General features: G+C 39.2%; 1 protein-coding gene across 1 annotated transcript in view; it reads left to right on the forward strand.

Annotated features, from left to right (window-relative positions):
• The first annotated feature begins 416 nt into the window (after nucleotides 1-416).
• LOC107564891 (1-acyl-sn-glycerol-3-phosphate acyltransferase epsilon-like) overlaps nucleotides 417-21,714 on the forward strand; it is a 41,366-nt gene continuing 20,068 nt past the window's right edge. Inside the window, exons 1-3 of the mRNA XM_016250061.1 lie at nucleotides 417-435; nucleotides 526-641; nucleotides 791-880. Coding sequence (XP_016105547.1) covers nucleotides 417-435; nucleotides 526-641; nucleotides 791-880 — 225 coding nt within the window. The remainder of the gene's footprint in view (nucleotides 436-525; nucleotides 642-790; nucleotides 881-21,714) is intronic.

A 21,714-nucleotide genomic window follows, 5' to 3' on the forward strand; every position in this document is an offset into this window, starting at 1 on the left:
AGTTTTAAAGATGTGCATCCACTACTTGATCTGTATGTTATGTTCATATACAGATCAACAAATCATTTTCACATTGAATTCCAGCTTTCTCCATGCAGCTTTATGCCAGCCTGCATGGAGAGGTTCTCAACATTCTTTGAAAAATTATAATCTGAATGTTTATTTTACAGAAATTCTACTGATATACCATATGCACATGCACGTGTAATTTTAAGCCTTATGCTTAAAATTAAGTATTTTTCCACATGGTAATGGGAGTGTATATTGATGTGCACAAGAACAGATTTATGATAAATGTACAAATGTATTAAAAAGAAAAAAACTGAAATTTCATATTGATTTTTTGCGACGTTTGAAATTTAGCTCCGGTGCATCAGGTGAACTCTTTTAGATGTTTCTACTAGGGATGCACCGATATGAAAATTTTGGCCGTAGGTAAATACTATGGTACCACACTATATCTCGGTATCATAGTATCTGACACCATCACTGTACCATTTGTAAGGGTTGTGTTCTCCATTGTAGCTGATTGGATTATTGCTGACATGTTAGCCATCCGACAAAATGCACTTGGACACGTAAGATACGTCCTGAAAGATGGTCTGAAGTGGCTTCCTTTGTATGGATGGTATTTCTCACAGGTAGTGTGCATATCTAATTTGAAACTTTAGATCTCATTCATGTTCATGTTTATTGAATGGTTTTATAAACAATTTACTCAAGTTTATTCTGCTTGTTACATTAATAGGACCAGATGTATGTTTATGACTATGATTGATGTTATTCACAGCATGGAGGCGTGTATGTGAAGAGAAGTGCCAACTTTGATGAGAAAGCCATGAAAAAGAAATTATCATCTCAGACCATACTGGGTACACCTGTGAGTATATATCCATAGCACTCAGTGACTGAAAATCCGCAAAGCAATGCTTGACACATGTATATAGAATTCATGTGATGTGCAGTCATATGTCTCTCTTCTGTATATTAAATGTTTTATATAATGGCTTCAATTAGGGCTTGTTACAAAGTTCACATAGTCAGAATAATTAAATTTCACCGTATACAAATTAGGTTATTACAATTTTTTTACAGATGTTTCTGTTTTTGATTAATGAACATTTACATCTACATTCTAACTCAAGCTACTACTGTCAATTCAAGCCACCAAGCTACTGACAAATGTGCATTTCTGAGACAAAAAAATGTGATATAATATTGCTGCCTGCACTGCAAACTGTGCTGAAGATACTTGTTATCAAAGTCTTGCAACACACACTTGTTTCATGATTTGAAAAAATATCACTCATTAGATGATTCAGAAACTAAGAAATTATTTTTTCTATTAAACTATATATATAATTTTTAAGGAAACACTACTGGAAAAGTGAAGCATTTGTCATGTTTTGACCATTTTAAGTAGTTTAAAACCACAATTAACGGTCTGGTCTCTACAACTTTTACTCAGGAGAAGAAATCTGCCTTTAAACTTGAATGAAATAAAGATATGAAATGTATTGTGATAATTATCGATATTGACTGATATGAAAAATTGTATCGTGATATTTTTCATATCAGTCAATTTCATTTCATATCACCCAGCCCTAGCTTTAATGGGTAAAGATACTCCTTTATGCCATTATCCATTATCTCTGAAGCATATTTTGATGGACTATAATGTCTTGAACTCCTCTAGGACACTTTACTTTTCAGGTGACTCTTTTAGATATATATTTTTTTATGCCTTTTTTAAAAGTGTTACTTTTTTTATTTGTTGTTTTATATAGTTTATTTACTTTTTCTATTTTTCACTTGGTTCTCACCATGAATATAGCCATGGTAGCTGCCATGGATCTAAATTATAATCAGTCAGTCAATCAAAAAATGGCTTCTGATTGTTCAGAATGTGTGTCAACTAGGGCTGCAAGATATTTCAGAAAAATGCAATATGCTATAGCTAGCGAGATATTCATGAGAACTTGCTGATACCGCATACTGGACTTGTCATTCTGTGCTTGCATCCTCCAGGCAGCAATCCAAACAGTAAATCTAATCACCATACAGGTAAAAGTTCACTTTAAGAATTAAAGCTGCAAGCAGCGTTGAAAGGGCACTCGCACCCGGAGCCACCTCCACCCGGTGGCCTTAGGAAAACAGCGAACGGTGGGTAATATGCATTTAAAGTGGTAAATATGGAAGGACCATTTCAAAGTCATTTATATGTGCCAAACTTCCTGCTGCCAGCTGGTGGGGCTACGACTATAACTGAATATTGATATGTAGATGTCTTCAGGCCAGGACTTTAATCAAACATATGAAGTTTGGTGCAGCTTGAACATAGTACGTTTGAGTTACACCATGTCCTAACCAGACGTGACATGACAAGATTCCAGCACTAAGCAATTTGGCTGTCCACACCAGACATGACACGACAACGTGATGTGACAGAATTACTCAAATATCTCAGCCATGCAGAAGCGCACTGCACTCCCAACGAAATGGACAAGTTCTAATCTAATTTATCAATATTAAACCTTTTTGACATTATTAAAAGTACATACTGAGTGACTGATACCATCTTTGTCATGGAAAGCACTTGTTGGTTCACATTGAGTTCACAGTTTTAATGTACATGTTTGCTTTTATTTTCAAGATCTGAGGTAAACTTTCTTTTGTTGCTTTCAGTATGCCTATAAATATCACGCAGTAGCAAATATCACCCTCACATCCAGCACACTCCCTCTTTGAACTGTTGCCATTTGGTCGACCCTACAGAGCTCTGAGCACCAGAATGACCAGACACAGGAACAGTTTCTTCCCTCAGGCAATCCATCTCATGAACACTTGACAATAACTGTGGAACACACAACACTATTTATACACTCATACACTTATTTATCTAACATACACACTTAGTCTACACCTCAAATGTGCACATAATATACCTGTACATACAAAACTGTCTTGTTGTAATATACCTGCACATACAATTGTCAATTTATATATTTTTATTTCTCATTTACTTGTTCTATTTTTTTTTTATTCTTTTATTATGTGTTTTTGTACTTTTGCTGTCATTGTTGCACTGCGGAAGCTTTTGTTATGAAAACAAATTCCTCGTATGTGAAAACATACCTGGCAATAAAGCTCATTCTGATTCTGAATATATTTAAACTTACATAAGACACATTTAACATTGAATGAAGCCGTGGCGGCTGGTGAAAAATTTTCTAGGTAGGGCGCCACATCCAGAAATTTTAGCATACATTATTTTTCCCATTATAACAAAAGGAGAAGTCGTAAGACTTGAAACATTTTAAATAAAGATAATTGTTTTACCAAGGTAGAGATTGAGGATGATTCCCACAACACTATCTGCAAGCTTTTTTCAAGATAAATGAAAACATTTTTCTATACAGTGCTACAGCAAAAACTGTGAGAAAAAAAAATGCATTTGATTAGAGAGCATTTTCTATGCATAGAGTATAGAAATAACTACAAGTCAAGCTGCAATACCAAACACGACCACACAGAGACGCAAACAGACCACTATAACAGTCACCTTAACCAGACTATATAAATGTATACCGATCCATTCCAAATTATTAAACAGAGCAAAGCATAAATTTAAAAAGTAAAAAATAACATCCTGAATTTGTCAAATATGGTGATCTGAAGGCAGCTCGACATCACCAGTGAACAATTCCTCTGTCAGAGTGAGTGTTCATTTATAAACACCATATATAAACACCACTGACCGCAGCAAACTCCTATAAAAAAACGCTTCTTCAGCAAGTGTCGATTATAAAACACTTGCCAGACATGCGAGCATACTGAAATGTGCTTGTGCAAAAATTTCAACTCAGCGGAAAATTCGCCTGACGCGTTGTTGTTATTGTATCTGTTTGCGGGCACCCCGAAATATATGATACAACTTCATATTCTTATATGGCTGTCATCCAGGCGCAGTTCCTGGAGAAGATGGGGAAATTCACTGAGTTGTGTGCGCCTCTGTATGGTGCTGTGAACCCAGACACGTCTGCGTTTGGCTTTCAGGCGTTTTTGGGACTTCCACAACAGGTACAAAGCAGCGATCGTATTTATCCTCACCATGGATGGTTACTCCGCGAGTAAAAACATAGCGCGAGTGACGCGAAAAACACCCCACGAGTAATCTAGAGCGAGTGACGCCATGCGCATATTCGCTTTGTGTCTGGTGTGAACACACCATAAGTGTAAAACATGACATGCCAACAGGTAGTGCTATTATAACTGAATATTGACCTTTAGATGTCTTCAGGCCAGGGCTCTTATCAAATAACAAATTTAAAAGTGCACTAAGCGATTTTTGAAAAACGCTTTTGACCAAAGTGTTGGACCGAGTCTCATAACACGCAGCCAGTCAGCAGTAAGGGGTGTGTCTAGTAATGATAGGGAGAAGAGAGCGCTTGGTGAGTGCACAGGATTGATATTAACAGATCGACTATATATAGCGAGAGATTCTTACAAATATCAACATCGTTTGGCAAAAATCACTTAGTGCACCTTTAAGGCAGATTGGACATTTTCTGTTGCCAACAGGTGGTGCTATAAATTATAACTGATTATTGGCATGTAGATGATTTCAGGCCAGGACTCTTACCAAAAATTTGAAGTTTGAGGCAGATGTTTAAGTTAGTGTAAAACAAGTGTTCTTTTACAGGTGGCGCTATGATTGTAACTGAATATTGGCCTTTAGATGTGTTCAGGCCAAGACTTACCAAATGTGTGAAGTTTGTTGCACGCGGCTCTTTGATCAGTAGAAAGTACTGCTCTGTCTAAAATCACTACGCGTTTGAGTCGCTTATAACTTCATCATTATAAATATACTTATCATGAAAATACCTGAGAAGGCTTAAAGTACAGTGATAGAAAGATGCCCATAGGCATTTCCTGGAACTACGCGTTTTATGGTACTACTTCTGCGGGGCATATTTGGAGTTTCTGTGCGAGAGCGCACTCTGGCATTTAAATGCAGCAGCATTCAACCATACTTCACTGACAAGCTGCGCATAAAAAATCGCAGCCAACCGCCAAATCGTGCGGTTTATTTTGGATTTATCGTGCAGCCCTATTTACTATGTTGCTAATAGTGCATCACAGTGTTAAACATGTCACTTCCTGTTGCCAGTAGGTGTCGCTATAACTATAACCGAATATGGGCATGTAGATGTGTTCAGGCCAGGACTCTTATCAAACATGTTAAGTTTGGGGCAGATTGGACATTGCATGCCTGAGTTACAGCAACCTCTGTTTTCATTGTATTATTAGCATGCTTTAGCAAATTAGCTAAGTGTTGCTAGAATGCTGTACCATGTTTTAAGCATGTTACGTTTGGGGCTGATTTGGACACTGCATGCCTGAGTTACAACAACTTTGTTTCATTTCATTAATAGCATGCTTTAGCCCAGGGGTGCAAACTCAATTCCTGAAGGGCCGGAGCCCTGCAGAGTTTATATTCAACTTAAATTAAACACACCTGATCCAACTAATCAATTCCTTAAGGCTTAATTGAAAACTACATGGAATGTGTGTTGGAACAGGGTTGGAATAAAACTCTGCAGGGCTCCGGCCTTCCAGAAATTGAGTTTGACACGCCTGCTTTAGCCCTTAGCTAAGTGTTGGTAGCATGTTTCAGCATGTTGCTAGCCTATTTAACACTTGCTGAAGTTTTTTAAAGGGGTCATATAATGCGATTTCAAGTTTTCCTTTCTCTTTGGAGTGTTACAAGCTGATTGTGCATAGATAAGATCCCTGAAGTTGCAAAGACTAAAGTCTCAAAACCAAAGAGATATTCTTTATCAAAGTTAAGACTGCCACACCGCCCTAAAACTGCTCGTTCTAACACGCCCCCACATATCTACCTCACTATGTGGAAATATTAGCATAATGCCACCCAAATGTTCACACAAAGAAAGAAGGTGTGGTTTCAGTAACTGCAGTTAGTGTTGAAGCAGCCATGTCAGGGAGACGCTATGTGTTTCAGAGTGAAAGCAAAAGCACTTTATCTGGCCTTCCAGAAGTAGATGCATTTAGGAATCTTTAAGATTACTTACAACAGAACAGCAATGCATTTTATGGACGACCGTTTCGTGAACCTAGGAGAGGAGGTAATTCTGACTTTGGTATGACAATCTGGCGCTTCTGAATCAGCTACTGTTTTGTTATTAGTTTAAGTATTTGCTATTGACTGTTCAAATGCGGAGTTTGTGTGTGTGCGAGAGAGAGAGAGAGGCGGAGTTTTGCGCATCGTGTGTGCATGCGTGCGTGTGTGTGACAGAGTGAGAGAGAGATCACAGTGGAGTCAGCTGTCTTAACCGTGGCTTGTGTACTGCACACATACCAGCTTCATCACTGTGTCTGTCACGAGACTCTGTTCCCCTTTCAGGCTCTGTCTTTACATTTATTTTGAAAGATGAAGCTCACAAGCGTTACATTTCCGATGAGTGCTTGCGGTGTTCGGCCAATCACAATGCACTGGGTCAGCTGGCCAATCAGAGCAGACTGAGCTTGTCGGAAGGAGGGACTTTGTAGAAAACGAAGCGTTTGAGAGAGGCGGGGCATAGAGGACCTACAATTTGCTATTGACTGTTCAAATGCGGAGTTTGTGTGTGTGTGTGTGTGTGCGAGAGAGGGAGAGAGGCGGAGTTTTGCGCATCGTGTGTGCATGCGTGCGTGTGTGTGACAGAGAGTGAGAGAGAGATCACAGTGGAGTCAGCTGTCTTAACCGTGGCTTGTGTACTGCACACATACCAGCTTCATCACTGTGTCTGTCACGCGACTCTGTTCCCCTTTCGGGCTCTGTCTTTACATTTATTTTGAAAGATGAAGCTCGCGATTATGGTAAGGGGCGTTACATTTCCGACGAGTGCTTGTGGTGTTCAGCCAGTCACAATGCACTGGGTCAGCTGGCCAATCAGAGCAGACTGCGCTTGTCGGAAGGAGGGACTTTGTAGAAAACAAAGCGTTTGAGAGAGGCGGGGCATAGAGGACCTACAATAATGTACAGTATTTGAAAAATGTGTTTTTTGAACATTAAAGCATGTCAACATATTCTGTTACACCAAATACACCAAATAATGATCTTTAAAAAAGCATCATATGACCCCTTTAATATGTTGATATGAGTCCATAACAGTGTTAAACGTTACTTCCTGTTGCCAGCAGGTGGCGCTATGACTAACTGATTATGGGCATGGACATGTGTTCAGGACAGACCTCCTATCAAATGTGTGAAGTTTGGGGCAAATTGGACATTGTTTGTAGGGGTGCTCCGATCAGGATTTTTGAGGCCGATCACCGATCACGATCACAGAAAGCATTATCTGCCGACACCGATCACAGATACCGATCTTTTTAAAGCCTTCTTTTTATCATTTATAACTATTTATAGTGATACTCCAATCAGGATTTTTAGACATTTATTCAGGGCCTGAATTTAATTTTTTTAAATGGGGGGAATTCCCCTCTTAGGTGACTCTTGTGAGAGGGGAAGCAGCATGGGGACTGTGCTTTCACACAAGAGTCCGCTACTGATCCGTGGCTGTTTACCATGTTTACCATGTTTATCATTGTAACTGAAAATGCTTTTTCAGCATTGCAATTCTTGTTTTACACAGTCCAGTAATACAATCTTTCACAGACGTTTAAACAATCAATATAAGCAATACATTATTCAATGCTTTTTACTTTTGCATTTACTTCTAGATTTATATATTAAATTGCTCAAGCTAGTGGCAAAACATTTAAACTACTTTTCTTACTTTATCACAAACTTACCATTGACAGAAATAGTCAGCTCTACTGCCTTTCCTTTTGCATTGAAATCTTTATTACAAGCAATCCTGTGGTTCATAAAGAACTTTGTTTTCTTAACTCCAGGAGTGCCATCTATTATTGCCTTGTTTATTTATTGCTCTTTCCCTTTAAACCTAGCCAAAAAGCCATATGTGTTGACTGTGAAACACAGTAGACTTTAATAATATGCATTTATGGTGTAATTACTACATTTTCGTGTCAATCCATGTTCATGTTTACTGCAAAAAATGCACTGTTACTTTAATTAGCAAAAATAGACTCTGTGCGGAAACTATCTCTGCTCTGCTGCAGACGCACCGCTCCTGAACGCACTGCCGGACCGCAACCGTGTGCAGTGTGCACTCTTTATTAATCTGTTAACATGAGCGCGGAAAAAATACGCACCACATTCGCACTGCAAACGGAGTAATGTGAACCTGGCATTATGTGTGTGCGCTGCGAGTGTGCATGAGCGCACGGTCTCCAGGAGAGCGCGTGAGCGCTGAATGGTTAAACACTGGCAAGAATTAAAAAGTAAACTGCCTCGATTGTGCAAGTGACAAATCCTGTGTCAACTGTGCAGCTTGTATCTCGCTTATAGACAGATGCAATGTGTGGTGATTTGAAGCCATTCGTGTATTTTGAGAGAGAGCGCGCACGGTGATTCACTCACGCTATTTGTGAAATTACGTCTCACACAAGGTTTTCAAATTACTTTAAGTTAATTAATTAAGAAATAATGAAGGTGAGTACCTCACCTTCAGCATTATAATTATTTCACCCGCGCTGGACCCGCGAGATGGTGCCGCTGCATGTCGTGCCAAACCTCTCACGGCAGGCGTGTCATCAGCTTGAGATAGTTTTTTTGAGATCTACTTTTTTAGAGACCACCGATCAAACATCCCAAAGCGATTATCGGCCGATAGTGATCGGTAGTCGATCAATCGGAGCACCCCTAATTGTTTGCCTGAATTACAACAACTTCCTGTTTCATGGCAAAACATCAAATTTTGTTAGGTTGCCAGGGACACGCCCTTCAGCGAAAACTCAAGATCTTCGCAATTTAGCATTACAAAGGCCTTATGATTACACTAACCAAATTTGAAGATGGTCCAATTAAAACTGTAGGAGTTTCTTAAAGAGCAAGTCATATGGGTTTTTGAAAAATATGTCTTTAGCAGTTTATAACGTAGCTATCCTTAAATGAAAACAATCTGCAAAGTTGTTAATCAAAAAAGTGCATGATAAATAAAGATATTGTCTCTCAAAAGAGAGAGAGTCGATTCTGAATCGCCTTAACGAGTCGTCATATTTTTGAATCTTTTGCCTGTTACCGGTCACTGGGTAATACATTTGCATAATCCCCGCCTGCCCCCGAAAACCGAACAGAGTCTGACCTGCCCACAAACACTTCTGCTAGTTAGTGTGTTTACATCATGTTGAGAAGACGCTGTGTTCAAGGATACCACAGAAATACAATTTGAACATTTTGTTGTGTGCGCATGTAATTTTACCAAGGACTGCTTCTCTAATCTTGGCTTTTATCTTCGTTGGCTTCTAATCTTCTTAATTTGTACTAACAAGCTTTCCGAACCACAACCTGTAAGTATGATCCCTTATGTGTACATTTTCAATTGAGTGCTCAAAATATGTTTTATATAATAAATTAATATTGTTAATATTTATTATTATACATTAATAAATGTTTTTGTGCTAATATGTGATGTATACCTAGTGCAGCTTTAGGTTTCCAGGTAAAGCACGATATTACTGTCTTACTGAAGTAGTTCTGATAATTCGCTGTGAACCCACTATTTCCTAAGAATGTGTTGATTAATGTAGACTGACGTTGTTCTAATTACTTAGTTTAATAATAAATAATGTAGTGTAGCACACAGACGTTATAATCATTTTGAAATTGCTGTTTATTTTGCTGCACCGGCAGTTATAGGGTTAATGTGGGAGAGACAAGCGAGTTGGTTTGGCTGGTGCGCCTGTGATACAGCTGTTCTGCATTCTGATTAAAAGTTAAAGGGATAGTTCACCCAAAAATTTAAATTTGATGTTTATCTGCTTACCCCCAGGGCATCCAAGATGTAGGGGACTTTGTTTCTTCAGTAGAACACATTTGATGATTTTTAAGTCCAACCGTTGCAGTCTATCAGTCTTATAATGCATGGCAATGGTAACAAAATCTATGAGAGTAAAAAAAACATGCACAGACAAATCCAAATTAAACCCTGTGGCTCGTGACGACACATTGATGTCCTAAGACACGAAACGATCGGTTTGTGCCAGAAACCGAACAGTATTTATATCATTTTTTACCTACATAGGTCTGACGGCTAATCAAAATGGTACTTACTTGCGCTTATCCGGATTGTTCAAACCGACTTAAAACTAAAAGATTACGTTCTCTTGCGTGAACTCATTCGGGAGTGGTGACTTTCCACGTATTCCCAACTTTTGAGCCTGCTTGCCTGAAGTTGTGGTTGATTGCTCTTCGGCTGGATATCAACACACTGACGAGTCGGCTGCCTCCCTCTAATTATCAGCATCACCCCGTCCCTTAATGGCCGCCCTTCGCCAGGCTCCCGACGTGAGTGGGTGCGCGTGAGAGGAGGGGAGCTGAAATAGCCAGGGCTGGCGGCGTGTGATGGGGCACACCTGAACCGAATAGAGCCTCATCACTGCCGCTGTTTAAATGCCGAGCACCTCTCCTCGGGAGACTGGTCTCTTCCCTGTGCATGCACGCTGGTGTTCTCGTGGGTCCAGGAGGGGTGCGTAGAGGGACTCCCGTGCCGCCAGAGTCGTGAGCTGCCGGACCCGCAGTCCGGACGAGAATGGATGCATGAATGCCGGGCAACCGCATGGATGCCGGGCCGTCTAGTCCCTTCAAGTGCCGTGGGCAGAGAGAAGGACGAAGCCACTGAAAGAAGCCGCCGCTCCTCGCGCCCCGGACCAGAGAGGGGAGCACGACCGCCCCTTACCTGGACCCTTCCTTCCTGACCACTGCCCTTCCCTTCACGAACCCCGCAGCACGACGAGGACACCAGATCACCTGTTTATTTTGGACACTTGATTCCCTTTTTTCTGGACACTTTGTTTATTTTCTGTTAATAAAAGCCTCTCCGAGGCCTGACGCCACACCCACTGTGTCTATCGTTGGCTCCTCCCGCAACAACACCCATTAACGTAAACTACGCCAGAGCGCGTACACACTAGTGTTGCTTTCGTCAACGAAAATTATGACTAAATATCATCGTCAACGAACCTTTATCACGTGACGAAAACGAGACGAAACGCAACGTAAATGCTGGCGGCGTGTGATGGGGCACACCTGAACCGAATAGAGCCTCATCACTGCCGCTGTTTAAATGCCGAGCACCTCTCCTCGGGAGACTGGTCTCTTCCCTGTGCATGCACGCTGGTGTTCTCGTGGGTCCAGGAGGGGTGCGTAGAGGGACTCCCGTGCCGCCAGAGTCGTGAGCTGCCGGACCCGCAGTCCGGACGAGAATGGATGCATGAATGCCGGGCAACCGCATGGATGCCGGGCCGTCTAGTCCCTTCAAGTGCCGTGGGCAGAGAGAAGGACGAAGCCACTGAAAGAAGCCGCCGCTTCTCGCGCCCCGGACCAGAGAGGGGAGCACGACCGCCCCTTACCTGGACCCTTCCTTCCTGACCACTGCCCTTCCCTTCCCGAACCCCGCAGCACGACGAGGACACCAGATCACCTGTTTATTTTGGACACTTGATTCCCTTTTTTCTGGACACTTTGTTTATTTTCTGTTAATAAAAGCCTCTCCGAGGCCTGACGCCACACCCACTGTGTCTATCGTTGGCTCCTCCCGCAACAACACCCATTAACGTAAACTACGCCAGAGCGCGTACACACTAGTGTTGCTTTCGTCAACGAAAATTATGACTAAATATCATCGTCAACGAACCTTTATCACGTGACGAAAACGAGACGAAACGCAACGTAAATGCTGGTCATGTGACGATGACTATAATTAAATGTAATGCAATATTGTTGATGAATAAAAACGAGACTAAATGTGGTTTACAAAATAAAAACTATGCTAAAATGTCTCTTCATTTCCGTTGACCAAAACGAGACGAAACGAAATGTTCTAACGTTATTTTGTCTCGTTTAGTCGCGTTATTATTATTATTCTGCAGTATTTCTGTTTCCTGTGTCTCACTTCAGGGGCTGCATCAGGTCGCACTGCGCAGGTGACGTCACTTCCTCAAGCCCCACTCGCTGCATTATTTAGAAGACGACAACAAACAAAGTTGAGTCTGACACAGAGAAAAAAAGGGCCTTTCGCACCGCGGGAACCTTTTCATAGTACCAGAACTAATTGTGGAACTACCCACTTTTTGGCGTTTTCGCACCGCCGGAACTGGGTGCAATTTTAGTACCGGACTGCCTTTTTCGAGAACCAAATTAGCTCCTACTCCTTTATTTATTTTATTTAAATTTATGTGCGTGTACTTCTAACATGTTTGGTTGGTAAAATAAATGTTGTAAATTCAAATAAGAGCGTCTTCTGGAATGGATGTATTCTTGAGTCTATTAGGTAACAATAATATAATAAGATAACCTTGTTTGAAATGGGTTTGGCTAAAAGAAAATTTTGGTTTAGTCTATACTACTAGGTACTTATACTATATTGACTGGGCTGAATAGAATTGCATTACTAAAAAGAGACTAAAATACAATTTTCATTGACTAAAACTAGACTAAATGTCATCAGTTTTGGTTGACTAAAACTAATAAAAACTAAAATGACAGCTTCACTCAAAGACTAGACTAAAATTAAAATTAAAACAGGGCACCAAAAACAACACTAGTACACCCCTCACGCACCGGAAGTCATGCGCGCGCCCAAAGACAGTTGGACATAGTGGTGTATTAGAGGTAAAAAATGATATAAATACTGTTCAGTTTCTGGCACAACCCGATCGTTTCGTGTCTTAGGACATCAATGTGTCGTCACGAGCCGCAGGGTTTAATTTGGATTTGTTTGTGCATGTTTTTTTTACTCTCATAGATTTTGTTACCATTGCCATGCATGACTGATAGACTGCAACGGTTGGAGTTAAAAATCATCATATGTGTTCTACTGAAGAAACAAAGTCACCTACATCTTGGATGCCCTGGAGGTAAGCAGATAAACATCAAATTTTCATTTTTGGGTGAACTATCCCTTTAAGACAGAGCATCTTTTGTCTGTCGTTCTTCAAACATTACAGTAGACATATTTTGGTTTACAAACTGTATTGTTTCATCAGTTAGCCACGTTAGCGCTTGGCTAACGTATCCACCATTATTGTTTTAAGTGTTCACAGTTTAGCAGCTAAACTTTAGCTGTGGGCACGATCCGCTTGCATAAGTGTTTTTGTATTTTATGTCATTATAAGAACAGATTGGAGCACTATATTAATGTTTTATGTAAAGGTGCTTTGTCAATGGTAGTGCTCGCTAACTTGCTCAAGGACCACTCTCTCTGTGCCAATCACAACAGGCTTGACCAGCTGACCAATCAGAGCAGAGTAGGCTTATGGAAGGGAGGGGTTTGCTCCGAACTTGCTTGGAACGAATCGTTTTGAAATCATTGGCAAATGACTCTAATATTAAATGTATATTCTGAGAAAATGACCATGTTTTCTGACCTTAGATGCATTTAAACCTGTTGTAGGGGACTCCAACACAATATTAGGACACTTTAAAATACCATATGACCTGCTCTTTAAAGTACGGGGCCTGAAAATGTCAAAAACTGCACAAAAATCATAGAGGAAATTCAAAATGGCTGACTTCCTGTTGCATTTAGGACTTCGCTCCAATAGCAGGGCTCCAATACACTCCAATACGCCCAATTCTGAAACCCATATCACATGTAAACTTTCACCAGTTCTGATGCGTGAGCAAAGCTTCGTGAGTTTTCGAGCATGTTTAGGCACTCAAAAATGTGAATCACTTTGGAGAAGAAGAAACAGAGTCCAAAGTCCAAAAGGGTCCTCGCATCATAAATAAAGTGCCATTGAGTTTGAAGATTGGTATATGACAAAAAAACACATGCTACCCCCTTGAGATGTTGGCGCAGGTATATAAGCATTTCACATTCGCTGTCCCTCTCATAGCGTGTGCAGGTTGCAATCTTTTGCGCGCACCTCCCCCCCAGTGGCGTACCCATTTTATTCTCCACTATCTGCATCATATACAAACTTTTTTTTATCGTAAGCCCTTTGCAGTTTTGCATATTGTGGTATTGTACATTGTACCATTTCCTTGCTGCCGATCTGTGGCGCTATGATTGTGACTTTCAGTAGTCATTCATGTGATCAGCCTCCTTCACTGCATTCAATACATAAAGAAGATATGAGGTATGACTTCCTGTTTCTGTTTTTCACCATGTGCCAGCCTTTGCCAGGCCCTAATGGCTGATGACTGTGTGTTCAAATTTTGGCCATGTCTTTTTTTCAAATATAATATTGTCTTTTGTTTCAACTCTTAACTCCCGCCATTGACGAGTTATCTTGTCTTTTACAAGAAAGCAATTCCCGCCAAAGACGAGTTTTTATGGCTTTTCTTGTTTTCCCTGTTATACACCCGGGGGCGCTATTACGCATCTTCTGAACGAGTACAAAACCTCCCGAACAAAAACACGTGAACAGGATGGAGAAACTAGCGATCTCTTATGTAAACGGATGCATATGAAAAATAATGCGATCATCAGCAATGGACAGGCCCGGCGTCAAGGGGGGGCTTGGGGGGGCTTAGCCCCTCCCAAGCCTGGCAGAAGAGAACGTAAAAACGTAATTAAACAAGTACAATGTGACATAAAATGTGATGTGTAATTTCGATAAAAACAAAATGTTACTAATTTTAAATTGAATCGAGTTTTAATCATACCATAACCACTAAAAAAATATCAGGCAAAAATCTGACATGACCGTCAGACAGGTGGCTGGCAACTTTTTTCCAAAATGCTGGCGGGAAAAGAGTTAATTGGACAGCAATACATTCAGTCATGTCTGAGAACTTGACGAAAATGTTTAAATATCATTAAATATAAAAATCATTAATTGTTAACTTATGTTAAAATTGTAATATAAATGATCAAGTTTAGTTATTTTTATTTCTTTATTGCAAAACACTAAAACTGCCACCGTTTTAACCCATATCATGGTGTGTGATGCTGAACTATGAGTTTCTAATGGTGTTTTTATTTGCACTGTTCTAAACATTAATATTTTATGTGCAACAACAGCATGCTGTCTCAGTGGCCTTACACATGATTTTAAATCTATTTTTTCAACCTTTATGATTTAAATGGGGATGATTGTACTGAGAATAACTTTCATCTTTTCTTCAACTGAATACTGTTTCCGTTCTGTTTTGATGCATTTTAAAGAGTTGGCAGTCAAAATTAAAACTGCTGGATGAAAGATATACTTCATTCTTTATGACAAACAAGATAATGTGAATTACAGAATGTACAAAGTTTTTAAAATATATAAATTGCGGTGTACAGCGTTTATTATGAGGGGGGTAGAATCCACAGCTCAGTACTCACTACTCAATACTCATGAGTACTTTTAAATAGGCTACTCTTTTACTCTTACTCAAGTAGTTTTTTTGGACGAGTACTTTTACTCTACTCGCACTACATTTTTTGGAAGGTAATGGTACTTTTACTTGAGTATATTTTTTCAGTACTCTTTCCACCACTGGTAATATAGTAATAATTTAGTACTTTCTCCTATTTTATTGTTGGTTTCCTCTTTTCTTATCATTTGGAATGAGGATAAAAAGACAAAAAAAAACATGAAAATAAGTTCAAACATCAATTCAAAATCTAGTATTTCCTGAATATTAAGAATTCAAGATGTCCGCCCCTGATGACATCATAATATGCAAATTAGATGAGTATATTTACACTCCACATAAACTTTCGGTCATGCCCAACATTTTTCTAATTTACAGTATATCTCTTATCTTTAAGCCCTTTCCAAGCCACAAGCTTTTGAAATATTGATGTCAAAATCCAGCATTTTTTCCAAAAAACCCTGGCGCCTAAAGGGTTCATTTTTATAATGTTTTGTCAATGACACATTCCTTTGTCAGCTGATTATATTACTTTATTAAACCGTGTGAAACTGCACTGCTCAAAAAAATTAAGGGAACAGTTTAGTGTTGGGCGATATGGTCATTTTTCAAATCGTCATATCCCCAGCCTGTGTGATCGCCAATTCACAATATTATCATGCATGGGTGGGTGGGGGCAAGAGAGAGAATCTCCTTACTTGTCAAAGGCTATTTCAGAACTATTTAGTGTTTAGCTTTTGATGCTAACAGTGCTACTGATACTTTATGCTCCACTCATACATGCTTACATCTTGTTTAGACACTGTCTGCCCCTTATCTTCCAGACCAGCCCGTACCACCCCTTCTACCCCTTGGTTATCTGATGTTCTCCGCGAACATCTTTCTAAGCTCAGGGCTGCTGAAAGGGTGTGGTGTAAATCCAAAAATCCTACTGACCTTAATGTGGATCAGTCACTCCTCTCTTCCTTGTCTGCTAATGTTGCCACTGCTAAAAGGACATATTACCATAACAAAATTAACAATTTGTCGAACTCTCACATGCTCTTTAATGCATCAACCCCCCTTGCATCAACTGTAATAGCTGAAGACTTTGCCACGTTTTTCATTAATAAAATTAAAAACATCAGTGCACAGTTTTCCACAACACAATCTGTCAAGCACATCTTACAAGCAAACATACTCTCATTCACATACTTCTCTTAACTCTCTGAGGCAGAAGTCTCCAAACTCATCCTTTCTAATCATCCTACTACTTGTCCGCTTGATCCTATTCCATCTCATCTCCTTCAAGCCATTTCTTTTCATTGTTTTTCCCTCAACTTAAGAAACCCACCCTTAACCCATCTCTTTTAGAGAACTACAGACCGGTTTCCCTTCTTCCATTCATTGCAAATACACTTGAACGAGCTGTATTCAACCAAGTCTCTGTCTTTCTCACACAGAACAACCTCCTTGACAGCCTGGTTTCAGAAGTGGACATTCAACCGAGACTGCCTTGCTCTCAATTGTTGAACCTCTAAGACTGGCAAGAGCGGATTTAAAATCTTCAATACTTATCTTGCTGGATCTGTCCGCTGATTTTGACACGGTTAACCCACCAGATCCTCCTGTCAACCCTATTGGCAAAGGGCATCTCAGGAACCACACTCCAGTGGTTTGAGTCTTACCTATCAGATAGGTCCTTCAAAGTATCTTGGGGAGGTGATGTGTCCAAGTCGCAACATCTAACTACTGGGGTGCCTCAGGGCTCAGTTCTTGGACCATTTCTCTTCTCTGTCTACATAGCATCATTAGGTTCTGTCATTCAGAAACATGGCTTTTCACTGCTATGCTGATCTGATGACACTCAACTCTACCTCTCATTCCATCCTGATGATCTCTGTCTACATGGCATCACTAGGTTCTGTCATTCAGAAACATGGCTTTTCATATCACTGCTACTCAGTCCGAGCAGCTGAGTCCTTAGCCATCTTCAAGAATCGGCTAAAAACACATCTCTTCCATCTTTATTTGACCCTCTAACTCTAGCACTCTATATTCTAATTCTATTCTTTAAAAAAAACACAAGTCCCTTTTAGTCTTGCACTCTATTCATTTGCTGCTTGTTTTCTTTAAAAAAAAAAAAAAGCTTGTTCTATTGTTTTTCTATTCTATCTGTTTTCTTTTTATTATATTATTTAAAAAACCCTTGCTACGTGTACTGCGTTAAGCTAACTGAGACTTGTTATAGCACTTGTATATCATTGCTCTTTTGTTGATTTTGATTGCTTCCATTGTCCTCATTTGTAAGTAGCTTTGGATAAAAGCGTCTGCTAAATGTCTAAATGTAAATATATTTTTGGACAACAGTTATACATCGCTATTAGGACCGTGACAAGTGACAAGTTTGCCGCATCGGCACATGGAAGTTATCAGTCTAAAAGGTCTGCAAAATCAGTCAGCGGTGAAAATCAAAAGTAGATTTATTTTAAAGACCAACAGTTTAACATTAAATATTGGACATAAACAAATAAGTTGGATATAAAAGTATTTAAAACAGGTAAGTTCATATATTTGAAGTAAAGTTAAATTAAACTGATACATCAGCACTCCGGGCCGTGTGCCCCAGGACGAGCCCGACGCACCATACTATCATAATCGTGTGCTTATTACCTCCTTGCGTCACGTGTAGAAATATTGGGTTTGTTTTTCGTGGAGCTCAAGTGTACAGGACAGCGTCATCCAGAAGTACCTACAAGAGTAGCCGTAGTTTAGTCCACATACAACAACGTTATTGTATCTTCAAATTACACATAAATAAAGTCTCTTTTCATACAACAATTCGAAAACTGTAAAGACAAACAACTATGTCACTTTGCTAAATTTATTCTTACCTTAAGTGTAGTCCGCGTGCTTCTCTTCATCTGGAATGTGCAGGGTTTCCAAACCAAAAATGCGAAGGGAAGTAATTATTTTGTACCGAGTAAATAAAACAAGGTTATTGTTTATGTGTGTGTACCTAAGAAGATTGTCTGGGATGGGATCATCCCATAAAAGGAAGACGAAGTGCTACCTCTGCTGCAGAAAATAAGTCTACTTGAATTACCAGCCTCAAAAACACCTATTGACAGCACATTAAACTACAGCCCAGTGAGCCCACATAAGTGCTTCTCTGAGCAAAGAAGGTCTGTAGTTCTCTAAAAGAGATGGGTTAAGGGTGGCTTTCTTAAGTAGTGGGGTTATACGAGTCTGTCTAAGAGGGCAAAACACCAGTGTGAAGGGATGTGTTAATGATGTGAGTGAGTGCAGGTACAACTGCAGGAGAAATGGCTTGAAGGAGATGAGATGGAATAGGATCAAGCGGACAAGTAGTAGGATGATTAGAAAGGATTAGTTTGGAGACTTCTGCCTCAGAGAGTGAAGAGAAGGATGTGAACGAGTGCATGTTTGCTGGTAAGATGTGCTTGACAGATTGTGGTGTGAAAAATTGTGCACTGGTTTTAATTTTATTAATGAAGAACGTGACAAAGTCATCAGCTGTTAGAGTTGATGGAGGAGGAGGAGGACAAAGGAGGGAGGAAAATATTTTAAAGAGCATGCAAGAGTTAGACGAATTGTTAATTTTGTTATGATAGTATGTCCTTTTAGCAGTGGAGACATTAGCAGAGAAGGAAGAGAGGAGTGACTGATACACATTAAGGTCTGTATTATTTTTTTATTTGCGCCACACCCTTTCAGCAACCCTGAGCTTAGAACGATGCTCGCGGAGAACATCAAGGGGCAGAAGGGGTGGTAAGGCCTGGCCTGGAAGACAAGGGGCAGACAGTGTCTAAACAAGATGTAAGAGTGGAGCAGAAAGTATCAGTAGCACTGTTAGCATCAAGAGATGATAACTGTTTAGGGGAGGAAGCGAAGATGAAATCCCTGTGAAGCATTAGCAGTGTAAACAAATAGAGAATCATTTGTAAGCATTTAGTGTAATTTTCTTTTAAATTTAGCTATTGTGTCATGTTGATATATAAATAAACTGAGTATATAAAGCAATGTACAGAGACATCCTTGATGAAAACCTGCTCCAGAGCGCTCTGGATGAAGGTTCATCTTCCAACAGGACCTAAGCTCAGCCAAGATAACTAAGGAGTGGCTACGGTACAACTCTGTGAATGTCCTTGAGTTGCCCAGCCAGAGCCCAGACTTGAACCCGATTGGACACCTCTGGAGAGATCTGAAAATGGCTGTGCACTGACGCTCCCCATCCAATCTGATGGAGTTTGAGAGGTCCTGCAAAGAAGAATGGGAGAATCATACTTGTAGAATCATACTCAAAAAGACTTAAGGCTGTAATTGGGGCCTAAGGTGCTTCAACAAAGTATTGAGCAAAGGCTGTGAATACTTATGTACAAGTGATTTTTTTCCCTCCGTTTTTTTATTTTTAATAAATTTGCTCAAACTTCTTTCACGTTGTCATTATGGGGTATTGTTTGTAGAATTTTTAGGAAAATAGTGAATTTAATCCATTTTAGAATAAGGCTGTAACATAACAAAAAATGTGGAAAAAGTGAAGCGCTGTGAATACTTTCCGGATGCACTGTATTTACAATGGATTTGACATTATGTAAATATAATGAACTGAAATCAATGCACTTGTTTCTATTTCGCAGGCAATTTGTTTTATCAGCAATCAAGTCATGGTTAAACTTAAAAGACTTAACATGATGGAGCACATCCGAAAGAGCGCAATTACAGTACATTTACTGAAATATTTGTATTATATGTATTTGTTTTCAGACTTCACATTTACCTTTTATTTTAAAATTGTATTTCTTTTAATAACATTAAATGTAAAGAGATAATAATAATGAGTCCATTACATTTACAGAAAAAATAAATGACAGTAACATATTACTATGATATATATGTATTCTAGCGGGAACATTCTACCTCTGACCAGTTCACAATTATTTTTTGCTTTTGTTTCTATTTCTACTAGATAATTTGTGATTTTACCCTGTCCTGCTGCTTTCAAACTGTTCCTTTTTTATGTAACATTTTTCGAAAATATAAAACATTCTGGGTTGTTAAAAAGGTTTATTTTTATTTTATAATTTTTTTGACACTGTAATTCCATATGTGTTCTGTCATAATTCAATGTCTTCAGTATTAATATATAATGTTGAAAACAATAAAAAGTTTGGACACTTTCTTATTCAATGTTTTTTTCTTTTATTGTTTTTAACATTGTATATTAATACTGAAGGCATTGAATTGAATTTTTGTTGTGAATGTCCCAATTGAGGTATAGGATGTGGAAATTTCTGAAAAATGTTAGATATATATTTTGGTTCCATTTGTGAGTTAATAAAAAATGTAGATGGTTGTTAAAAAATATGTACATAATATCATGATATTGATAAATCGATATATATACTCTTCGAATATAATTGTATCTAAATCATATCGTAGAATTTTTTGAGGTATCAGCAAATATGGTATCGCTGGGTTTGAGAATTTATATGTCGTATCTAGGGCTGTCGCGATTCGTCGATTCTATTCGACTATTCGATTTAAAAAAATCTAACCGGCAAAATACCGGAAGTGGTGCATTTCATGGACGAGAATCCATAAAACACACTATTAGACTTTTCCAAGGCCTCATTATATACATATAATTAAGCATAACTGAATTCACAAACGCTACGATTTAATTAAATAATTATATGTGATGCAGTTATAGGCGTGTAGGTTACGTACGTGCCTTTCACAGCGGCTCCGTTCAGTAAATGCTGTTCCACAGGAACTGTTATCATTTACATGTGTGGAGCGGCTCAAACTCCATCTGTGCATGTTGTTGTGAGTTTGGATTTATTATAACGTTCATCTGGGTTCGCAACGTGCGCCATTTCATCAGATTTGTAAGGTAAATAATTTATTAATCCACGCAAACACAGAGGAGAATACATCATTATCTCGCGGTTTCAAAATAAAAGCTTAAACCCTCACTCTGAGTTTACATGTTTTGATGGCCACATATTCATTAAATTACAGTGGCTATAGCATTTCCATTGTAAAGAAATTGCCAAATATTAAAGATTACCTGGACATTTGAATTAAATGATGCTTGGTAAATATTAAACAAGTATTAGATCGCATAGTAATGTGTAAAAACAATCGGAAGGCCGTTGGCGCTCCCTGCGGGCCTTTGTTGTAATGCGTACTGTACATTAGCTCTATTCACTGATCTATAATAGAGATTATATTATATTATTTTATAATTATATATA

Source organism: Sinocyclocheilus grahami, unplaced genomic scaffold, assembly GCF_001515645.1.
Source record: "Sinocyclocheilus grahami isolate Dianchi unplaced genomic scaffold, SAMN03320097.WGS_v1.1 scaffold969.1, whole genome shotgun sequence".
In the NCBI taxonomy this organism is placed as follows: domain Eukaryota; kingdom Metazoa; phylum Chordata; class Actinopteri; order Cypriniformes; family Cyprinidae; genus Sinocyclocheilus; species Sinocyclocheilus grahami.